The sequence below is a fragment of the Rhineura floridana genome, chromosome 3 (genome assembly GCF_030035675.1).
Source record: "Rhineura floridana isolate rRhiFlo1 chromosome 3, rRhiFlo1.hap2, whole genome shotgun sequence".
In the NCBI taxonomy this organism is placed as follows: Eukaryota; Metazoa; Chordata; class Lepidosauria; order Squamata; family Rhineuridae; genus Rhineura; species Rhineura floridana.
Genome location: NC_084482.1, coordinates 43,194,390 through 43,212,290, shown reverse-complemented (window position 1 = coordinate 43,212,290; position 17,901 = coordinate 43,194,390). Strand labels below are relative to the sequence as shown.

Genomic DNA, 17,901 nt, shown 5'->3' with positions numbered 1-17,901 from the left:
TAGATATTCCAGTGCCTCTTCTTGGGCCTCATACTCAAACTGCCGTTTCTCCTTTTTCTAACCTGTTCTGTCTCAAAGTTTGGTAGTATTTCTCTCTCCTTTGTAATCTCAGTAGCATCTATCAAAACTTGTTGAAAACCCTCATCACACCTGCAGCCCACAAGGTAATTTTTGCTCACTTGCAACTGGCTTGTAGCTGAATTTAAATCAGCTTCCTCATTTTGTAGTAGCTTGCTTGTAAGATTGACTTCAAAAAGGATGTTGTACCATGTAACAAGGGATACCACAAACTTGAACTTACAAATTGCATCAGCAAGGGCCTTAGCTTCAGTTCGGGAAGTATTTCCAGATAAACCTTTTAGGCTTGTGTCATCCAAGATCTCTATTAAAGCATCATATATACTACCAAAATTATATCTCAGTGGTGTCAAAGCATCAATTCGACTCTCCCATCTTGTTTCGCTCAATGGCTTAACAGTTATGCCTAAGTCTGATACATTGCTAGTTAGAATTTGCCAACGCTGAGTCGATGCAGAGAAATAATTATAGATCTGTTGAACCAAACTGAAGAAACTAGTTGCTTCCAGACAACACTTAGAGGCATCATTGACCACCAAGTTTAAAGAGTTTGCATTGCAGTGCACAAAAAAGGCACGTGGGTTTATGTTCAGGACTCTCTTTTGTACGCCATTTTCTTTGCCTTTCATGTTACTCCCATGATCATAACCTTGACTACGCAGATTCTCAATTGGTAATCCCATTTGCTCAGGCTGTCCAAGAAGAGTTTCTGTCATAAAGGCACCTGTACAGTAGGGCCCTGCTTTGCGGCGCTCCGCTTTGCAGCATTCCACTGATATAGCAGTTGTCAATTGCAGAAAGGCCCCGCTCCTATGGCGCTTGTTCCACTTTCACGGCATTTTTTGGGTGTCAGGCGCCATTTTAGACAATGTTAGTCAATGCATTCTGCTTCATGGCTGATTTCACTTTATGGCGGAGGTCTGGAACGGAACTTGCCGTATGAGTGGGGTCCTACTGTAGTCTCCTTTAGTGGAACAAATCCCAAGAAATGTTCTCTTATGATAACCTCAGGCTCAGACATCTCATTAACTGATGATTTGATTACATCAACATAATGTACACTCATTGTCATTTGTTCAATATGACTAACATCAGGTGTGCAGTCCAGAATAATTGAGTAGTATTTGGCTGAGTTTGCATGTGCTAAAATTTTCTGCTATATAGCACCTGCTAGAAGCTGTATAAGCTCATTCTGGATATCTTTTTCTAGGTAGTGAATAATTTTTTCTTGATCTTTAACTCTGCACAAATGTTCACTCATGATAGGATCAAAAAGGGCTAGATATTCTATAAACTTCAAAAAATTTCCATTGTAGCATTGTACAACTTTTCAGTTGTACCACGGAATGCCAAGTTTTGTATGCCAAGAACTATGACCAAAGCAATCAAGCGTTCCAAGATTTGTCGCCAATATTGTTCTTCTTGCCTAATTTTCTGCTGGTTAATATCATCAATTGTTTTTCCTTTAGATAAGTGCAATTCAAGTTCTCTCCAGGTCTGATAGTTTTCTAAATGGTCAGTATTCCTAAAATTGCATGAACACGCTGTTACTCACTCAGGTATAAAAAGGATAAATAAAAAACAGAATATAGAATTTTTTCATAACACTTTATAATTAATTATATTCCATAGCATTGCTGTGGTATTTATCTAAAATAAACAATATAAATTGTCAGTTGCATTTTTACAAGGGTTAAAAAAACTAATCTGTATAAAACTGTGCCCCTCAAAGGTCAGTACTGCTCCCCTCTGAGGTCTGCACCCTAGGCAGCTGCCTAGCTGGCCTAATGGTAGCACCGGCCCTGCCTATACCTTGGTTAATTTACTCAACTTTTACAATATACCTCAGTTCATTTACTTAATCTCAAACTGTGCACTCAGCTGATCATAACACTGTCATAGGAGAGCCACCACTTTCACCCCCTTGCTTAGGAAACATTTGCTTTTCTTTCAGTACTGGCATCCTACCTTAGTTGTACTGTGCGTTCTTCCATTAATTTTATGCAAATATGATTGGCACACTGTTCCTATGTGTTTGTTGAGGCCAGAGCTTGGAAAAGTTACTTTTTTGAACTACAACTCCCATCAGCCCAATCCAGTGGCCATGCTGGCTGGGGCTGATGGGAGTTGTAGTTCAAAAAAGTAACTTTTCCAAGCTCTGGTTGAGGCATAGGTCTTGAAAATAGCATTTTTCAACAACCTGGAATACTTGAGGTTGTGCTGCAAATTTCCTATTAAAGATGGTTGCCCCTATTTCTAGTAAAGTTTAAATCCTTCCTGCCTCAAAATCCACAAGATAATGCCCGGACTCTTTGCTTTTCTCCTTCAAAACGACTCTCTACGTGTCAGCCTTTGACTTTTTATGTGCAACTGGATAGTGAATTTGTTCCTATCAGTGTAAAATGGGGCAGATGATGTGGTGTCCTCCAGATGTTGCTGGACAATTTCCCTAATAGGCCTGTCCATTGGTCATACTAGCTGAGGAGGATGGGAGTTAACGGCCCTTAAGGGCCAGAGGGCACCACATTCCCGTTCTGTGCCCGGTACTTGCCGGGCAAAGGGGCGAGTTTGCAGCTGCAGCCGAAGCCCAGGCCGCCATCAAGGTTGTGTGTGTGTGCACGCAGCACCGGCGTGACACACAGGAAGGAGGCGGGGTGGCTGAAGGCCATTTAAGGCCACTCCACCAGCCTCCCGCCCTCCTTTGAATTTTGGCGGCGCCCGCCCGCCCCTCCCTCTGCTGCAGTGTGATTCATTTGGTCGCTACGGGGCCGACTAGGAATTTTTGGCCTGCCTGCCTCGCTTTGCTGGCAGGTTTCTTTTGCCTACTCCACACTGTGGTTGGGGGGACGGGTCAAGGGTTAGCACGGGTGCCTTGGGGGTTAATAGGCTGATTGGTCTGTTTTTAGCTTTAATATGTCAACGGTCACTTGTGGCAAAGAAGTGCAGGGAAAGGGCAGCTAGGTGACATCTTTAGGCACCTTTGGGGGTGATTGGCGGTCTGGGGGCCTGCAGCTCAGGGCTATACGGCCCGGGGGCAGAACACGGGCCGCCTTTGGGACCAACGTGCCTCATCCGCTCAGAGTTTCAGGGCTCCGGGGGGCGGTGATGCGGGTTGGACCCCCTATACATCTTCAGGGTGTGGCCTGAACCGGGGTCTGGCACAGGGAAACCCCGGGCTCAGGCAAGGTTTGGTCGCCCTATGGCTGCAAGCAGGCTTTGCCTGGATCATCAGAATGCTCCCGCACTTGATTTCCCCTCTGCAGGTTCATTATTCTAATTGATTCTGTTTAATAAAGTGGCCCATGATTTAACCCAATGGATGGTGTTTGTGTTTTATTTCAGCAATAGGCCGCAATGACTACCCCAATGTAAGAGCTGTCCTCAGTTGAAGAAGACACTTATGAGAGTGTTTGCAGATTTTCCTCCCTTAGTAATCTGAATGTCATTGTCATGCATTGCCGGGGGAGAGTCATGTCTTTCACTGTTGGTAATGCTTCATTCTGTAGTGGTTAAGGAGTAGATTAAGATGTTGTTGCTTGGAATTCCTGGAGTTAAATGTAAGCAAACTGTAGATGGTGGAAAGCACCTGTCCATATCAATTACTAAGTTGATTGTCTCTTCTACTACTTTTGCATGGGAGGAAATTTAATGTAAAACGTCAAGCTACCTAACCCTGTGTTACTGTGGAATATGCGCACTTTAGGTGCTTATACCTACAAGATTGACAACATTAGCAGATAAATGAATACATGCAGTATGTTGAGCTTGCCTTTTATTCTATTCATTTATTGAGAATGCTCTTCAGCTAAAAGGGGGCAGTCCCTGTCCTCAGGCTTGCAATGTAAAAGAGTATGGTGTTTGAGTGGTGTTGACACCCAGCTTTACTGCTCCATTCCTTCTGAATCAGGAGGGGCAGTAGATCTGCTGGACAGTTGTTTGGAGATGGTGACAGACTGGATGAAGACCAATAAACAGCGACTGAATCACAATAATATGGAAGTACTGTGACTAGACAGTTCTCAAGTCTATGAATTGGGTAGATAGCCTGTTTGGATAGGGCAACACTCCCATTAAAGGTGCAAATATGTCACTTGGGGATACTCCTTCATTCATTGCTGTCATAGGAACTGCAGATGATCTCAGTGGCAAGGGGTGTCTCTTTCTAGCTCTGGCCTACTCACCGGTTCCTGAATATTCCTGGACAGAGTGGGCCTACTATGAGTTACCCATGCTCTCATGACCTTACATTTTGATTATTGCAACTTGCTCTATCTTTGTCTCTTGTATAGCAACCACATTGCTATCCAAAAAACTATGAACCATCTGCCCGTGTGCTAATGAGGTATTAGTAGTGGTTAGACAATTCCAGATGGCCCAGGACCCAAATATGTGCTGGAGCACCTCCCTCCATTACCAGCCAAACAGATCTGTGAGATTGGTCTGGGGGGGGGCTCTTGTGGTTGTCATCAGGATTCAGGGAAAGTGAATGCGTATAAGGACTTTCTCTATGGTGGGGCCTGAACTTTGCAATGATTTCCCCCTCAGAACAGGGTGGGGAAACTTTTTGGCCCAGCAGGCCAGATCTTTAAGTCCTCCTTACCTGTCAGTCATCTGACATCTGCTCTAACTATCCAGAATGTTGTAGTTTGATAATGGAATGTTTTATTCTCAGCAGCAGTACTGAGTCAGTATTTTAATGAGTTCTTAACACCTGATTGGCCAAAGGTTAGCTGCCTCCACTATAGATTTTCACCTCGTTTTTAAGGAAATTATTATCAAAAGCTAAAACAAAATTACTTTTGTTTGTGATTTGTTTTCCAAGAAAAAGTATGAAGAGACATGAGAGATATTTTCATAAGCTGTTTTTGTTCTGGTACTTGGCCACATTGTGCATGGAGTTCCTTGTAGTACATTTTTCCTTGGTACAATAAATCATTAACTGTAAAGTGACATTGACTGTTAAAATTACCTATGACATTAGATCAGTTCTTAAGTAAAGTATTCTTTGCATTTTTAGTAAGATGCTAACTGTACAGAATCTATTCTGCAATCATGTGTGCAGTTAATTGAGATGCAATTGAGATGCGCAGTTAAAAGAGATGCAACATGTAGCCCTCTTTGCAAATAGTAATTTTGCCACATCTTTGCATTTGCAGTATCAGAGGCAATATGCCTTTGAATGTCAGTTGCTGGAATCACAAGTAACCAGAGTACTGTTGCACTCAGGTGCTGCTTTTGGGCTTCCCATAGGCATCTGGGTGACCACTGCAGCCACAGCATGCTGGACTAGCATTCACCTGTTCCAGCAGGCTCTTCTTACTGCAAGTTATCATAACCTGATACAGTAAAAATTACACACCTCTGATGGAAGCTGATTGAAAATAGGCAAGACCAGAGTAATGAGTCATCAGCAGAATCTCAGAAGACAGCTTATTATGCCAATGTGTATTTTGGTCTCCCAGGAACCTTTAATTATTTGTTGTGATGCACTAGCCATTCCCTCATGTCACATTTCAAGTCTGGGAATTACTGGTGTATAGATACAACAGTTGCCCTAATGGGGCTCTGTAGTCTAAAGCTGACCTTAAATTGTTTTGATGATGGTTTTGCACATTCTAAGCAACTAATATGCAAGGTTGATGTGTGGGCCATGTTTCCTATCTATCATCATGACAGCAGCCTATCTGAAAAGTCTGATAAGCACAGATCATAAGGTAACCCAGTACTCTTTTTGGTAAAATATGAGGTGCCAGCACTCATACCTTGATAAAAGTTCTATGAGTGCCAGCATATGTTTGCCATGGGCAGCAAAAGAAGAGGCACTGGTACTTCATACCAGTGAGTTCCACCACATTCACACAAAAAAGGACTGAGCAATCACTATTCAATTATCCTAAGAAAGAAAAGCTCATCCTAAATCAAGTTTTTGTGGAACTCATTCTGATGTCTATATTTTGTGAATACAATTTTATAACCTATAAATCATTGCAAAGAGTGTTGGAGGATTGTTTTGTTGCTATGTGCCTTCAAGTCGATTACGACTTATGGCGACCCTATGAATCAGTGACCTCCAAGAACATCTGTTGTGAACCACCCTGTTCAGATCTTGTAAGTTCAGGTCTGTGGCTTCCTTTATGGAATCAATCCATCTCTTGTTCATAAGAACATAAGAAGAGCCTGCTCAGGCCAGTGCTCAGGCCAGTGGCCCATCTAGTCCAGCATCCTGTTCTCACAGTGGCCAACCAGGTGCCTGGGGGAAGCCCGCAAGCAGGACCCGAGTGCGAGAACACTCTCCCCTCCTGAGGCTTCCGGCAACTGGTTTTCAGAAGCATGCTGCCTCTGACTAGGGTGGCAGAGCACAGCCATCATGGCTAGTAGCCATTGATAGCCCTGTCCTCCATGAATTTGTCTAATCTTCTTTTAAAGCCGTCCAAGCTGGTGGCCATTACTGCATCTTGTGGGAGCAAATTCCATAGTTTAACTATGCGCTGAGTAAAGAAGTACTTCCTTTTGTCTGTCCTGAATCTTCCAACATTCAGCTTCTTTGAATGTCCACGAGTTCTAGTATTATGAGAGAGGGAGAAGAACTTTTCTCTATCCACTTTCTCAATGCCATGCATAATTTTATACACTTCTATCATGTCTCCTCTGACCCGCCTTTTCTCTAAACTAAAAAGCCCCAAATGCTGCAACCTTTCCTCGTAAGGGAGTCGCTCCATCCCCTTGATCATTCTGGTTGCCCTCTTCTGAACCTTTTCCAACTCTAGAATATCCTTTTTGAGATGAGGCGACCAGAACTGTACACAGTATTCCAAATGCGGCCGCACCATAGATTTATACAATGGCATTATGATATCGGCTGTTTTATTTTCAATACCTTTCCTAATTATCGCTAGCATGGAATTTGCCTTTTTCACAGCTGCCGCACACTGGGTCGACATTTTCATCGTGCTGTCCACTACAACCCCGAGGTCTCTCTCCTGGTCGGTCACCGCCAGTTCAGACCCCATGAGCGTATAGGTGAAATTCAGATTTTTTGCTCCAATATGCATAATTTTACACTTGTTTATATTGAATTGCATTTGCCATTTTTCTGCCCATTCACTCAGTTTGGAGAGGTCTTTTTGGAGCTCTTCGCAATCCCTTTTTGTTTTAACAACCCTGAACAATTTAGTGTCATCAGCAAACTTGGCCACTTCACTGCTCACTCCTAATTCTAGGTCATTAATGAACAAGTTGAAAAGTACAGGTCCCAATACCGATCCTTGAGGGACTCCACTTTCTACAGCCCTCCATTGGGAGAACTGTCCGTTTATTCCTACTCTCTGCTTTCTGCTTCTTAACCAATTTCTTATCCACAAGAGGACCTCTCCTCTTATTCCATGACTGCTAAGCTTCCTCAGAAGTCTTTGGTGAGGTACCTTGTCAAACGCTTTTTGAAAGTCTAAGTACACTATGTCCACTGGATCACCTCTATCTATATGCTTGTTGACACTCTCAAAGAATTCTAATAGGTTACTGAGACAGGACTTTCCCTTGCAGAAGCCATGCTGGCTCTGCTTCAGCAAGGCTTGTTCTTCTATGTGTTTAGTTAATCTAGCTTTAATAATACTTTCTACCAGTTTTCCAGGGACAGAAGTTAAGCTAACTGGCCTGTAATTTCCGGGATCCCCTCTGGATCCCTTTTTGAAGATTGGCGTTACATTTGCCACTTTCCAGTCCTCAGGCACGGAGGAGGACCCAAGGGACAAGTTACATATTTTAGTTAGCAGATCAGCAATTTCACCTTTGAGTTCTTTGAGAACTCTCGGTGAATGCCATCCGGGCCCGGTGATTTGTCAGTTTTTATATTGTCCATTAAGCCTAGAACTTCCTCTCTCGTTACCACTATTTGTCTCAGTTCCTCAGAATCCCTTCCTGCAAATGTTAGTTCAGGTTCAGGGATCTGCCCTATATCTTCCACTGTGAAGACAGATGCAAAGAATTCATTTAGCTTCTCTGCAATCTCCTTATCGTTCTTTAGTACACCTTTGACTCCCTTATCATCCAAGGGTCCAATTGTCTCCCTAGATGGTCTCCTGCTTTGAATGTATTTATAGAATTTTTTGTTGTTGGTTTTTATGTTCTTAGCAATGTGCTCCTCAAATTCTTTTTTAGCATCCCTTATTGTCTTCTTGCATTTCTTTTGCCAGAGTTTGTGTTCTTTTTTATTTTCTTCATTTGGACAAGACTTCCATTTTTTGAAGGAAGACGTTTTGCCTCTAAGAGCTTCCTTGACTTTGCTCATTAACCATGCTGGCATCTTCTTGGCCCTGGCGGTACCTTTTCTGATCTGCGGTATGCACTCCAGTTGAGCTTCTAATATAGTGTTTTTAAACAACTTCCAAGCATTTTCGAGTGATGTGACCCTCTGGACTTTGTTTTTCAGCTTTCTTTTTACCAATCCCCTCATTTTTGTGAAGTTTCCTCTTTTGAAGTCAAATGTGACCGTGTTGGATTTTCTTGGCAATTGGCCAGTTACATGTATGTTTAATTTAATAGCACTGTGGTCACTGCTCCCAATCGGTTCAACAACACTTACATCTTGCACCAGGTCCCGGTCCCCACTGAGGATTAAGTCCAGGGTTGCCGTCCCTCTGGTCGGTTCCATGACCAACTGGTCTAGGGAATAGTCATTTAGAATATCTAGAAAATAGAATTCTCCCTGAATTGCTGAAAGCCCACCAAGTTTGGTGGGTCCCTCTCCTTGCAAATTTCTTTACTTTAATCAACACCTCGGGTTGCATTCCTGAGTCATGGCTTGAATCCATAGTAATCCCCATATTCAAAAAAGGGAACCATGAGGACCCTGAAAACTACCGTCCAATTAGCCTCCTTTCCATCATCGGTAAACTGTATGCCTGTTATTTAAAAGGGAAACTTTCTTCCTGGCTAGAAGAGGAAAACATTCTCGGGAGGGAGCAGGCAGCTTTCAGGAAAGGGAGGTCTGGGATAGAGCATTGTGTGATCCTAAATCACTTAGCCGAAAAATATAAGAACCGTTGGGGAAACAGTCTGTTCGTTGCTTTTGTTGATTTGAAATTGGCCTTTGACTCTATCCCCAGGGAGTTACTATGGGCAAAATTTGCTAAATCTAAAATTGACAAGAGACTCCTTTTTCTAATTAGTCGACTGCATCATCACACTTTTCTTCGTGTTAGGTGTAGTCATGAAGGACACCTCACAAATCCTATCAATACAACAAAAGGAGTTAGACAGGGTTGCATTCTTGCCCCTCTATTATTCAATTTTTTATGAATGATTTATCTCATTACTGTCACTCCCCGGATTTTCACCCCCCCAAACTAGCGAACCTGCACTGTCCATTGCTATTGTATGCAGACGACGCTGTTCTCTTATCGGTTTCTAAAGTTGGTCTCAAATGCCTAATTAGATCTTTTATGAGTCACTGTCACGAAAACAAATTGATTATAAATTTCTCTAAAACTAAGATATTAGCTTTTGCCAAACACTCTCCTCCTCATGAATGGATAATCAATTCCCACAAAATTGAACAGGTTTCCCATTTTAAATACCTTGGGTTATTATTTCACACATCACTGTCCTGGACTCCCCATATTAGAGGAGCCATCTCTAATGCTCGAAATTCAGCTAATGGCATCCGAAGGTTCTTCTTCACTAAAGGAGGACAATATATCCCGGCAGCCATTAAGGTTTTTAAATCTAAAACTATTTCCCAACTTCTTTACGGGGTACCTTTATGGATTGGCGCTTTTAACCCCTCAATGGAGGCAGTTTTATCCCTATTTCTTAGACAAATCCTAGGTGTTCCTAGATGTGTTCCATTGGCAGTCCTCAGGTTAGAAACTGGTCTAGCTTCGCTTAAGTCCCAAGCCTGGAAGGCTGCCCTAAATTTTTGGCTTAAAATGTCATATGAAAATTCTTCTGGCTACCTCCCTTTACTTTGGGAAGATCCCTTCATCTCAACATGGGCCCAAACGTATACAAACTATCTTGTAAGTATTGGCCTTTCAGCTGAACATCTGGCGTCTCAGGATTTAAAGTCAGCTAAGCTTTCAATCCTGACCCGCATTAGTGACATGGACTTTCAAAGTTCCATCACCGCTGCCACTTCGACCTGTTCCCCTACTCATTTTGGTTTAAGTTTTGCGCCACTACTCAGTGTCCCCTATTTGGAATACCTCACGATCCCTAAATATCGTCTAGCCTTTATGAAGGCTAGATTCAACTGTCTCAACTCCGCCCTATTAGAAGGGAGATTCCAGCGCATTCCTTATGCAAATCGCTTATGTCCATGTAGTGTTAACGGCATAGAAACCTTATTTCACGTCGTCTTTGAATGTTTTTTATATGATGATATTCGTTCTAAATTTATAACTCCTATTACAAATAAATTTCCTTACAAACCACTTGACCGCTTACTTTTTTATCTTCTGTCTGCGGCTAGCAGGGATACTACCTTGCTAGTAGCTAAATACATTTTTGCGGCCCAATCAGCTCGGGGGGTATTCACCCCTCCAGATGTTCCCATTTCTCCATAGTCTTATAACTGTTTTATTGCTCCATTGTTTTTACCGTTTTTATTATGAGTGTTTTCGCCACGCTGTGTAACTGTTTTACCGTTATTTTATGATTGTATCTTCGTACTTTTGTATAATTGTTCATAGCGTTATATGTGAATGTTCTGGTCTATGACCGTAACAATAAAGATGATGATGACTATTAAAGCAACCCCATTTCTTCTTAATTTCCCATTTCCTGCATAAAATATTTTGTAGTTGCCTCATTGAAAATGTCCCATTCCCGTTCATTTTAGTTTGCTTACACCAAGTATTGTAATGTTGATGCGTTCCATTTCTTGCTTGACGAATTCTAACTTTCCCTGGTTCATGCTTCTCACATTCCATGTTCCTGTTGTGTACGTCGTACAACTCCGGACTCTCCTTTTGCATCTGTGCGCATCAGCCTCTGGGCTTCCTTTCGTCTTTGACCTAGTTGCGTCATTAGTCACAGAACTACTCGTACTTGTCCTTTGTTCTTCCCCAGTAGCTCGGTGAGTGCCTTCTGACCTGGGGGTCTCATCTTCCAGCACTATGTCGTGTTGCATTTTGGATACTCTGTTCATAGGGTTTTCGTGGTATGAGATATTCAGAGGTGGTTTACCATTGCCTTCCTCTGAGTTTGGTTGCATCTTAGTCTGGTATCTCAGCTTTGACCATTCCGCCTTGGGTGCCCCTGCTAGCAGTTTAGCCTCTTGGTCTAGACTCCTGACAGCATTGCTCTCAGCTTCTTCAACACTCTCAAACCTCCTCACCACATTAAGGTGTGCATCCTAAAGGGGGAGGATTGTTGGTTTATTATTATTTATTTATTTCTATCTTGCTTTTTTACCAAGGTACACAAGACAGCTTCCAAACAACGAAACTGAGCTAAAACAATTAATTAGTACACAGTTTTATAGGAATAGCAAAATATTATTTTTTAAAATAATATTTATTCAAAATCCTATCAAATAAATGCATATGCAGCAAAGTAATTTTTATCTTTTTTCTTTGTTGAATAATATGGAATGCTGTTGTTTGCATGCAAAACAAAAACTCAAGAATCTTAAGCAAAAAACCATGTGGAATTTCTCCATCTTGTGTGATAATTGAGAAATATGTTTAGTGTTTTGGGTTGATTGTTTTGGTCATGACTTATGTAATTTTTTTTATTTGCTTATGAAGAAAAAGATACATTTAAAATCTTGACCAAAATGATAATGAGTATTAGATATGCTGTCATTGTGCAATATTATGTATTAATAACAAACACCTGTTCAGAAAGAATGCTATGTTTGTGAATTAATTTTTCCATGATTTAAATGACGAAGATACCTTGTTTCAACTCACTTTAGTGGATATCCACAAGCAAGTAAATTGACACTCAACTTGTTAACAAATCTGCAATTGCCTGAATATTTTCCTTTTCTTTCTAGTTTGCTGCTTTGTGGTTCACAAGAGGTGCCATGAATTTGTTACCTTTTCTTGTCCTGGGGCAGACAAGGGACCGGATACTGACGTAAGTACACTGGACCTTGCTATCTGATCTGTGCTGATGCATTGATGATGATTATTGGGAGCTCCAGGATCTAGATTCATAGTCAACCCATTGAAGTTAATAGACATGACTAACTTAGGTTCATTAATTTTGATGGGTCTTCTCTAAGTAGGATTTAGTTGAATACAACCTATGTTCTTCATTATATTGTGTTTATTAAGTTTCTTCTATTGTAGTATATTTTTTGCATGATGGTGGACAGTTACAACATCTAAATCACTGAGAGACAAATAAAGAAAGAAGAGGTATGACTAGAGGCCACTTGATCAGATGCATAAAGTAGTATCCTCTAGTGTGCATGTGCACACACACACACGATAATTGAACCTGCATTATACTGAATCAGACCATTGGGCCATCTAACTATATTATCTACACATGACTGACAGTGGCTCCCCAGAGTTTCAGGCCGGATTCTTTCCCAGCCTTGCATAGAGATGTCAGGGACTGAATCTGTGACCTTTTGCATGTTAATCATGTGTTCTACTTCTTTTCCACAGTTGAGAACATTCAAGTTAAAAATTCATTCCAAAAAACATATTTCCAAACAGATGATTGATGCTGCCTCAACCCCAACTACAAACCATTCCCACTATAACAGCCGCAAGCCAATATATTTCAGTGCTAGAATCTGATTTCCATGAAGAAATAACTTCATAATCAGCAAAACAAACATTACAATAGATGTCCTGTATTTTCTGAGAACGTATCTTAAAAACCCAGTGTGAATCCTGTAAGGAGGATAAAACTAGTTTAATGTAAGTCTGACTTCTGATACTTTTTTTACTGATTCAAAATCAGTGGGGATTGCCAAATTATAGGTAATTTTTCACAGTAAAGCTGGTTAATCAAAGGTGGATGGTCTTTAAACCTGCCAGGATTCTTTTCACATTCTTTCAAGAGTCTCCAGAGTAAACAGAAAAATTTGGCAAGATGGAGTCCAATTATTTCATTATAAATAAGAGACAACCACAGTAACTCATCATTCCTGCACACTGAGGCTTTTGAAAGTGTTTTTAAACTGCACCTCCTTACTTTGCATGGCAAAATGGTTTTGAAATGTAAGAGTTGCAAAAGCTGTTTAATGTACTGTGAAGACTGCTTTACATTTGTGAATGTCATTCATTCATCTCTCAAGATGTTGTCTGGATCTTGGCTACAGAGATTTAGATCCATTTTTTTTTCTGAGATAACTTTAACATTCCCTTGTTTGACTCAGTTCAAATGATAATAAATAGATATAAGATTAAGCACACTTCTTTGTTTTTTCAGTTCAAAATTGTCTTCTGGCAAGTAGTTTTGTTATAGGACACTTTTTCTAGAAGATACAAAGATAGTCTTGGAAACATTTGTTGAGGATGATAGTGTGCATGTGTAATTGTAGCTCAGCTGCAGTTAGTAGAATGACTCCAATTTCCTCAGTAGTTCATTACTATAGTGTTTGACTTGTGAATTGGATCAACTGATTGCCTCCCATTGTAAGGCATGCTATGTTCTGTATAATGTTCCCCTAGGAAATGATATTTATAACTAAGAGGCATATTTCAAACTGATCATTTCAATTCATTTAAGCAGACTTCTGATTAACAAAGAGCAGAAAGAACCATCCATCCTTTCAAAATTAGAGAGACCAACTATTTCTCTACTTTTTTGTATAGAAATTTAGTGTTCCATAGATATTTTTGCATTTGTTATATTTTTCCCTTTGATAAAAGAACATTGTGCAACAAGACTGATACTTCCTTAGCTCTTCATGTAACCAGATTTATGAGAGAGAATCCTTGACAATTAGGATTGTAACTGTGTATAGCTATAATGCCTCGTGGTAGCTGTTATCTCTGGGTCTTGAACACTTTTCTCATCAGAGTTTCAATTGAAAACTAGCAGGGACAGTTCTTCATCTCAGTAGTTACATGGGTGCAATCTGAAATGCAGTAATATGGGGTGGCCATTTTTTTGTAGAAAATTTTCCAAGACTGGAAATGTTTCATTGTTATATTTTTCAACTAAAAAATTCCTTTTAGAAATGCATTGTTTCATAAAATTAATTAATAACAAAATCAGTGAATGTATTTCAAGTCAAAATAGGTAATTGGAATGGATGCAATACCAGTCAAATATAAAATCAAACTTACTATCCCTAGGAAGTACATATTCATGCACACAACACCTCAGTATGCAAACAGTAGTATGTTTACAGTTTTCATTGCCCTAATTTTGTTTCTTAAAATTTAAACAATGCATGAGAGCTGTGTGCTATTCAGTTGTCATACTTTATAATATTTACATGTAAAAAAATACTTTCAAAGTAAGCCGCAGTAAGTACATTTTATTGGATTTTGTTTTCTAAATCCAATCTTTCACTTCAAATACTTTTGGCTGCCAGAAATATTTGAAATATTTATACAGCATGTAAAAATTACATGTTACTTTTTAGAAGTTTCATTCTTCAAATATAAGTCAGATCTCAATCAACTTGAGCAGCAGAAAATTTTCTACAAATTTCCTCAGAAAGTCTGTTACAAGTCATGTAGCACGCCATTGCTTCCCTCACAGATTCAGTGGTGATGTCACGCATATTGAGGCAACTTTCTTCCCATTTGCATCAGATTCATTAATGATGTCACAAATCTTGTTGCTTAGAAAATTCTGATGGCATGTTGAAGGGTTTACTACAATCATATGGAAGGCTTGCAGAATTTTCACGTTCATATTTTTATCAAGAATTGGCCCTAATGAGAATTCTGTCATGGTCCAGTTCGTCTCACATTACCTTTGGGTTGAAATCATAATCCTATCTTTTCCTTTAACATGTTTAATTAGTAGTTCTATATGCAAGCTCTTTCTAATTTTGGAGGTAGTACTTTGGAAAGTAAAGCTAAATTTGCTTCAATTCCATTTTATTATTTATTTATTTAATTTATATCCCGCCCTTCCTCCTAGAAGGAGCCCAGGGCGGCAAACAAAAATACTCTAAAATATCTTAAAAACAAAGCACCTTTAAAAAATGCTTTGAAAAAAGCCTTAAAAAATCTTAAAAAGTAAATAGCATTTAAATATTTTGTTGCAGAAATAGATGGATATTTTGTTTTTGTATAATGTATCCTGGTTTCATAAAGTTGCATTGTGCAGTTGAATAATTTCTGCTGAAAGGAACAATAAATCCCGAACTTCTCCTCATGTGAACCACACTGCAATCTACTAGATTTTAGAGAATTATTATTCCCTGTGTTAAAATGCATCAATGGAGCATCTTGCATACTAATGTTATATTGGTATTTGCGTGTACCTTTAGTGTGGTGTACATAATGACTATAAAGTTACAATTTATATGGAATTACTATAATATCAGTCTTAGGGTTGCTTGAACCCAGCTGAAGATCAAATCAGTTTTGTAAATTAGAAATTTTGCAGTGGTGGCTTGTCGTGATGGGAATGAGCCTAGGCAGGGTTTGCATGCTCCTTTCCCTCTTTGGGCATGACCACAAGGAAGAGATTGGAAGCGTTCATTTCTGGTTTCAGTTAACGACAGTTTAGTATTATATCTGAACCCTAAACTGTAGTTAGTCTTAACTGTGGTTTGTTGAAACAAACCTGCTTTATAACTCATGGTTTGAAGTTGGCTTTCATCACACAAACCATAATTAAGATTAGTCACAGATTGCTTGATTTAGATGATATAGCAAGTGTGATAAATTCAATACTGAAATGAAAAGTTCCATACTCTAGAGAGGAGCAAATTAGCCCTAAGCTCACTTAGGCTTGTTCCTGTCATGATAAAGCATGTTTATCATTGCTTCCAAATGCAGCCATTGTGAAAAGGCATTTAGTGGCTTCTGACAGGTTCAGAAACTGGCAGTTTTTCTCAAGGCACTCGTGCAAAACTCAAGTTAGTATGATTTATGTCAGAATATTTTGAACACTATATGTTTGTACCATACAATATTATGAAGGAAAAAGAGATTAAAAGGAATGTTTTACATAGCAAAATGTGTGACTTCATGGAAAATGGAAAATGCACTTGTTAACATTCATAGAGATTTGTGTTAGGTTATTATCTGGTTACCTAAAACAATAAAAAGATAATTTAGTCTCCAGAATGAGTGTTCCTTTTCCCCTGCACTAGCTTTCACTGATTCATACCTGCTTCTGGGTCCCTTTTGGAAAGGGGAATAAATATTTTAAGGGACGTGGACTCAAATATAAAGTTCAAAATTGCTGGTTAGCTGCCAGCAACACTTGTTGCATTTGCAACAAACATAAATATAAGCCAAAACTGCCTCTGTTCATTCAGGCCTTTGTGTGTGGAGCACTCACCTTGCACTCAGTTTCATGGGAGGGTGTTGTGTTGTTATTTTTAATGTATGGATTCCTAGATCCCATACACTTCTAGCCCAGAAACATATTTCTATATCTACACATAAACATATGTTATCAGAAAAGGAGATGAATGACTGCTTTAATTTTATCTATACCAAAATACGCATATTGGTTGTTGGTGAATGGAAACTCATGTATAATAATGCTAGACAAGTGAGATTTGTCCATTAAGAATGCTACTTCCAAGAAGTCATTTTTAGTGGGAAGACTTTGAAAATCTGTGAAATTCAGCTATGACAGTAAGCTTGTGGAAATTGAACTGTAAAAGGTCACAAGGATCAACAGGAAATAGGAATTCAGACATCTTGCATTTGCCTGGCATATTTACAAAATAAATATTAGTCTCATCCTAGACACAAGAAACATACACAATATTAAAGCCAAAAACCTCTGCTGAACTGCCCTTAATATTAATTGAACAGTCTGGTATCCATGCAGTAAGCCTCCTCATCCGTCTTCAGAAATATGCTGAAACCTTAAAAATGCCTTCTGCTTTGATAGCCATACTCTTTGAATTACAATGAGTAGATAATGCCCACATTACCCATAACAATCCATATCTGAGATTTCCTGTAGTTTCAAGAAGCCTCTGTTAAAGCTGCTGCTTTACAAATTGTTTAAATGGCAAAAGTATTATATCCATGTTATACCTTTACTTTTTCCTGTTCCCCTTTCAGATTCACTCATGTTCCTTGGGAAAACACCCAAATATTTGGGGTAAATAGTCAAGTCAGACTTTAACAATATTTTTCTCTTTGGAACTTGGCTTGAAATTTTGATTGAAGAGTCCTGGTGACAGGTTCAACCGCTGTTACATCCCAAATTTACAGATATTGATTTTCATTTTAAAGTGAATCTAAATGCTATTTCTCCAAGACATTCTGTGAAACCAAACTTCTAACACGGATGATACTGTTTTATCATCTTTCTATAACATGTAAGGTCATAGAATTTTGACTTGCATTAACTTTCCTTCCTTGAGTGTAGATATTTTCAGTGCTGCTAAGAAGCATGAACTACTATCAAGTTACATACAAAATCGTCTTACTAAAGGTAGTAATAGCAAGGACTTAGCACAGCCTCATTGAAATGAAGAATGTTTAATTGTATGCTAGACTTTATCCCTTTGTCTGGAGGGATATTTGTTCATGGGACACTGCAGTGACAAAGAAAACCTATCCTGACAATGGAACACAATCTACCATATAATTAAGTATTCTAAAATCCCACTAATTTCTGTAAGAATTCAAAACACCTACTTGTGAGCTGGATTGCCCCTATAATCAGGCTGAGGCAAGTGGAGTATAGCATTACTTCAGAATA

The 17,901-nt window shown here is 39.5% G+C and overlaps 1 protein-coding gene across 2 annotated transcripts in view; it reads left to right on the top strand.

Annotated features, from left to right (window-relative positions):
* Positions 1-17,901, top strand: part of PRKCA (protein kinase C alpha) — a 325,883-nt gene that overhangs the window by 131,213 nt on the left and 176,769 nt on the right. For both annotated transcript variants that reach the window (XM_061615579.1, XM_061615578.1), the window contains exon 3: positions 12,077-12,159. In XM_061615579.1, the coding sequence (XP_061471563.1) occupies positions 12,077-12,159 (83 nt within the window). The remainder of the gene's footprint in view (positions 1-12,076; positions 12,160-17,901) is intronic.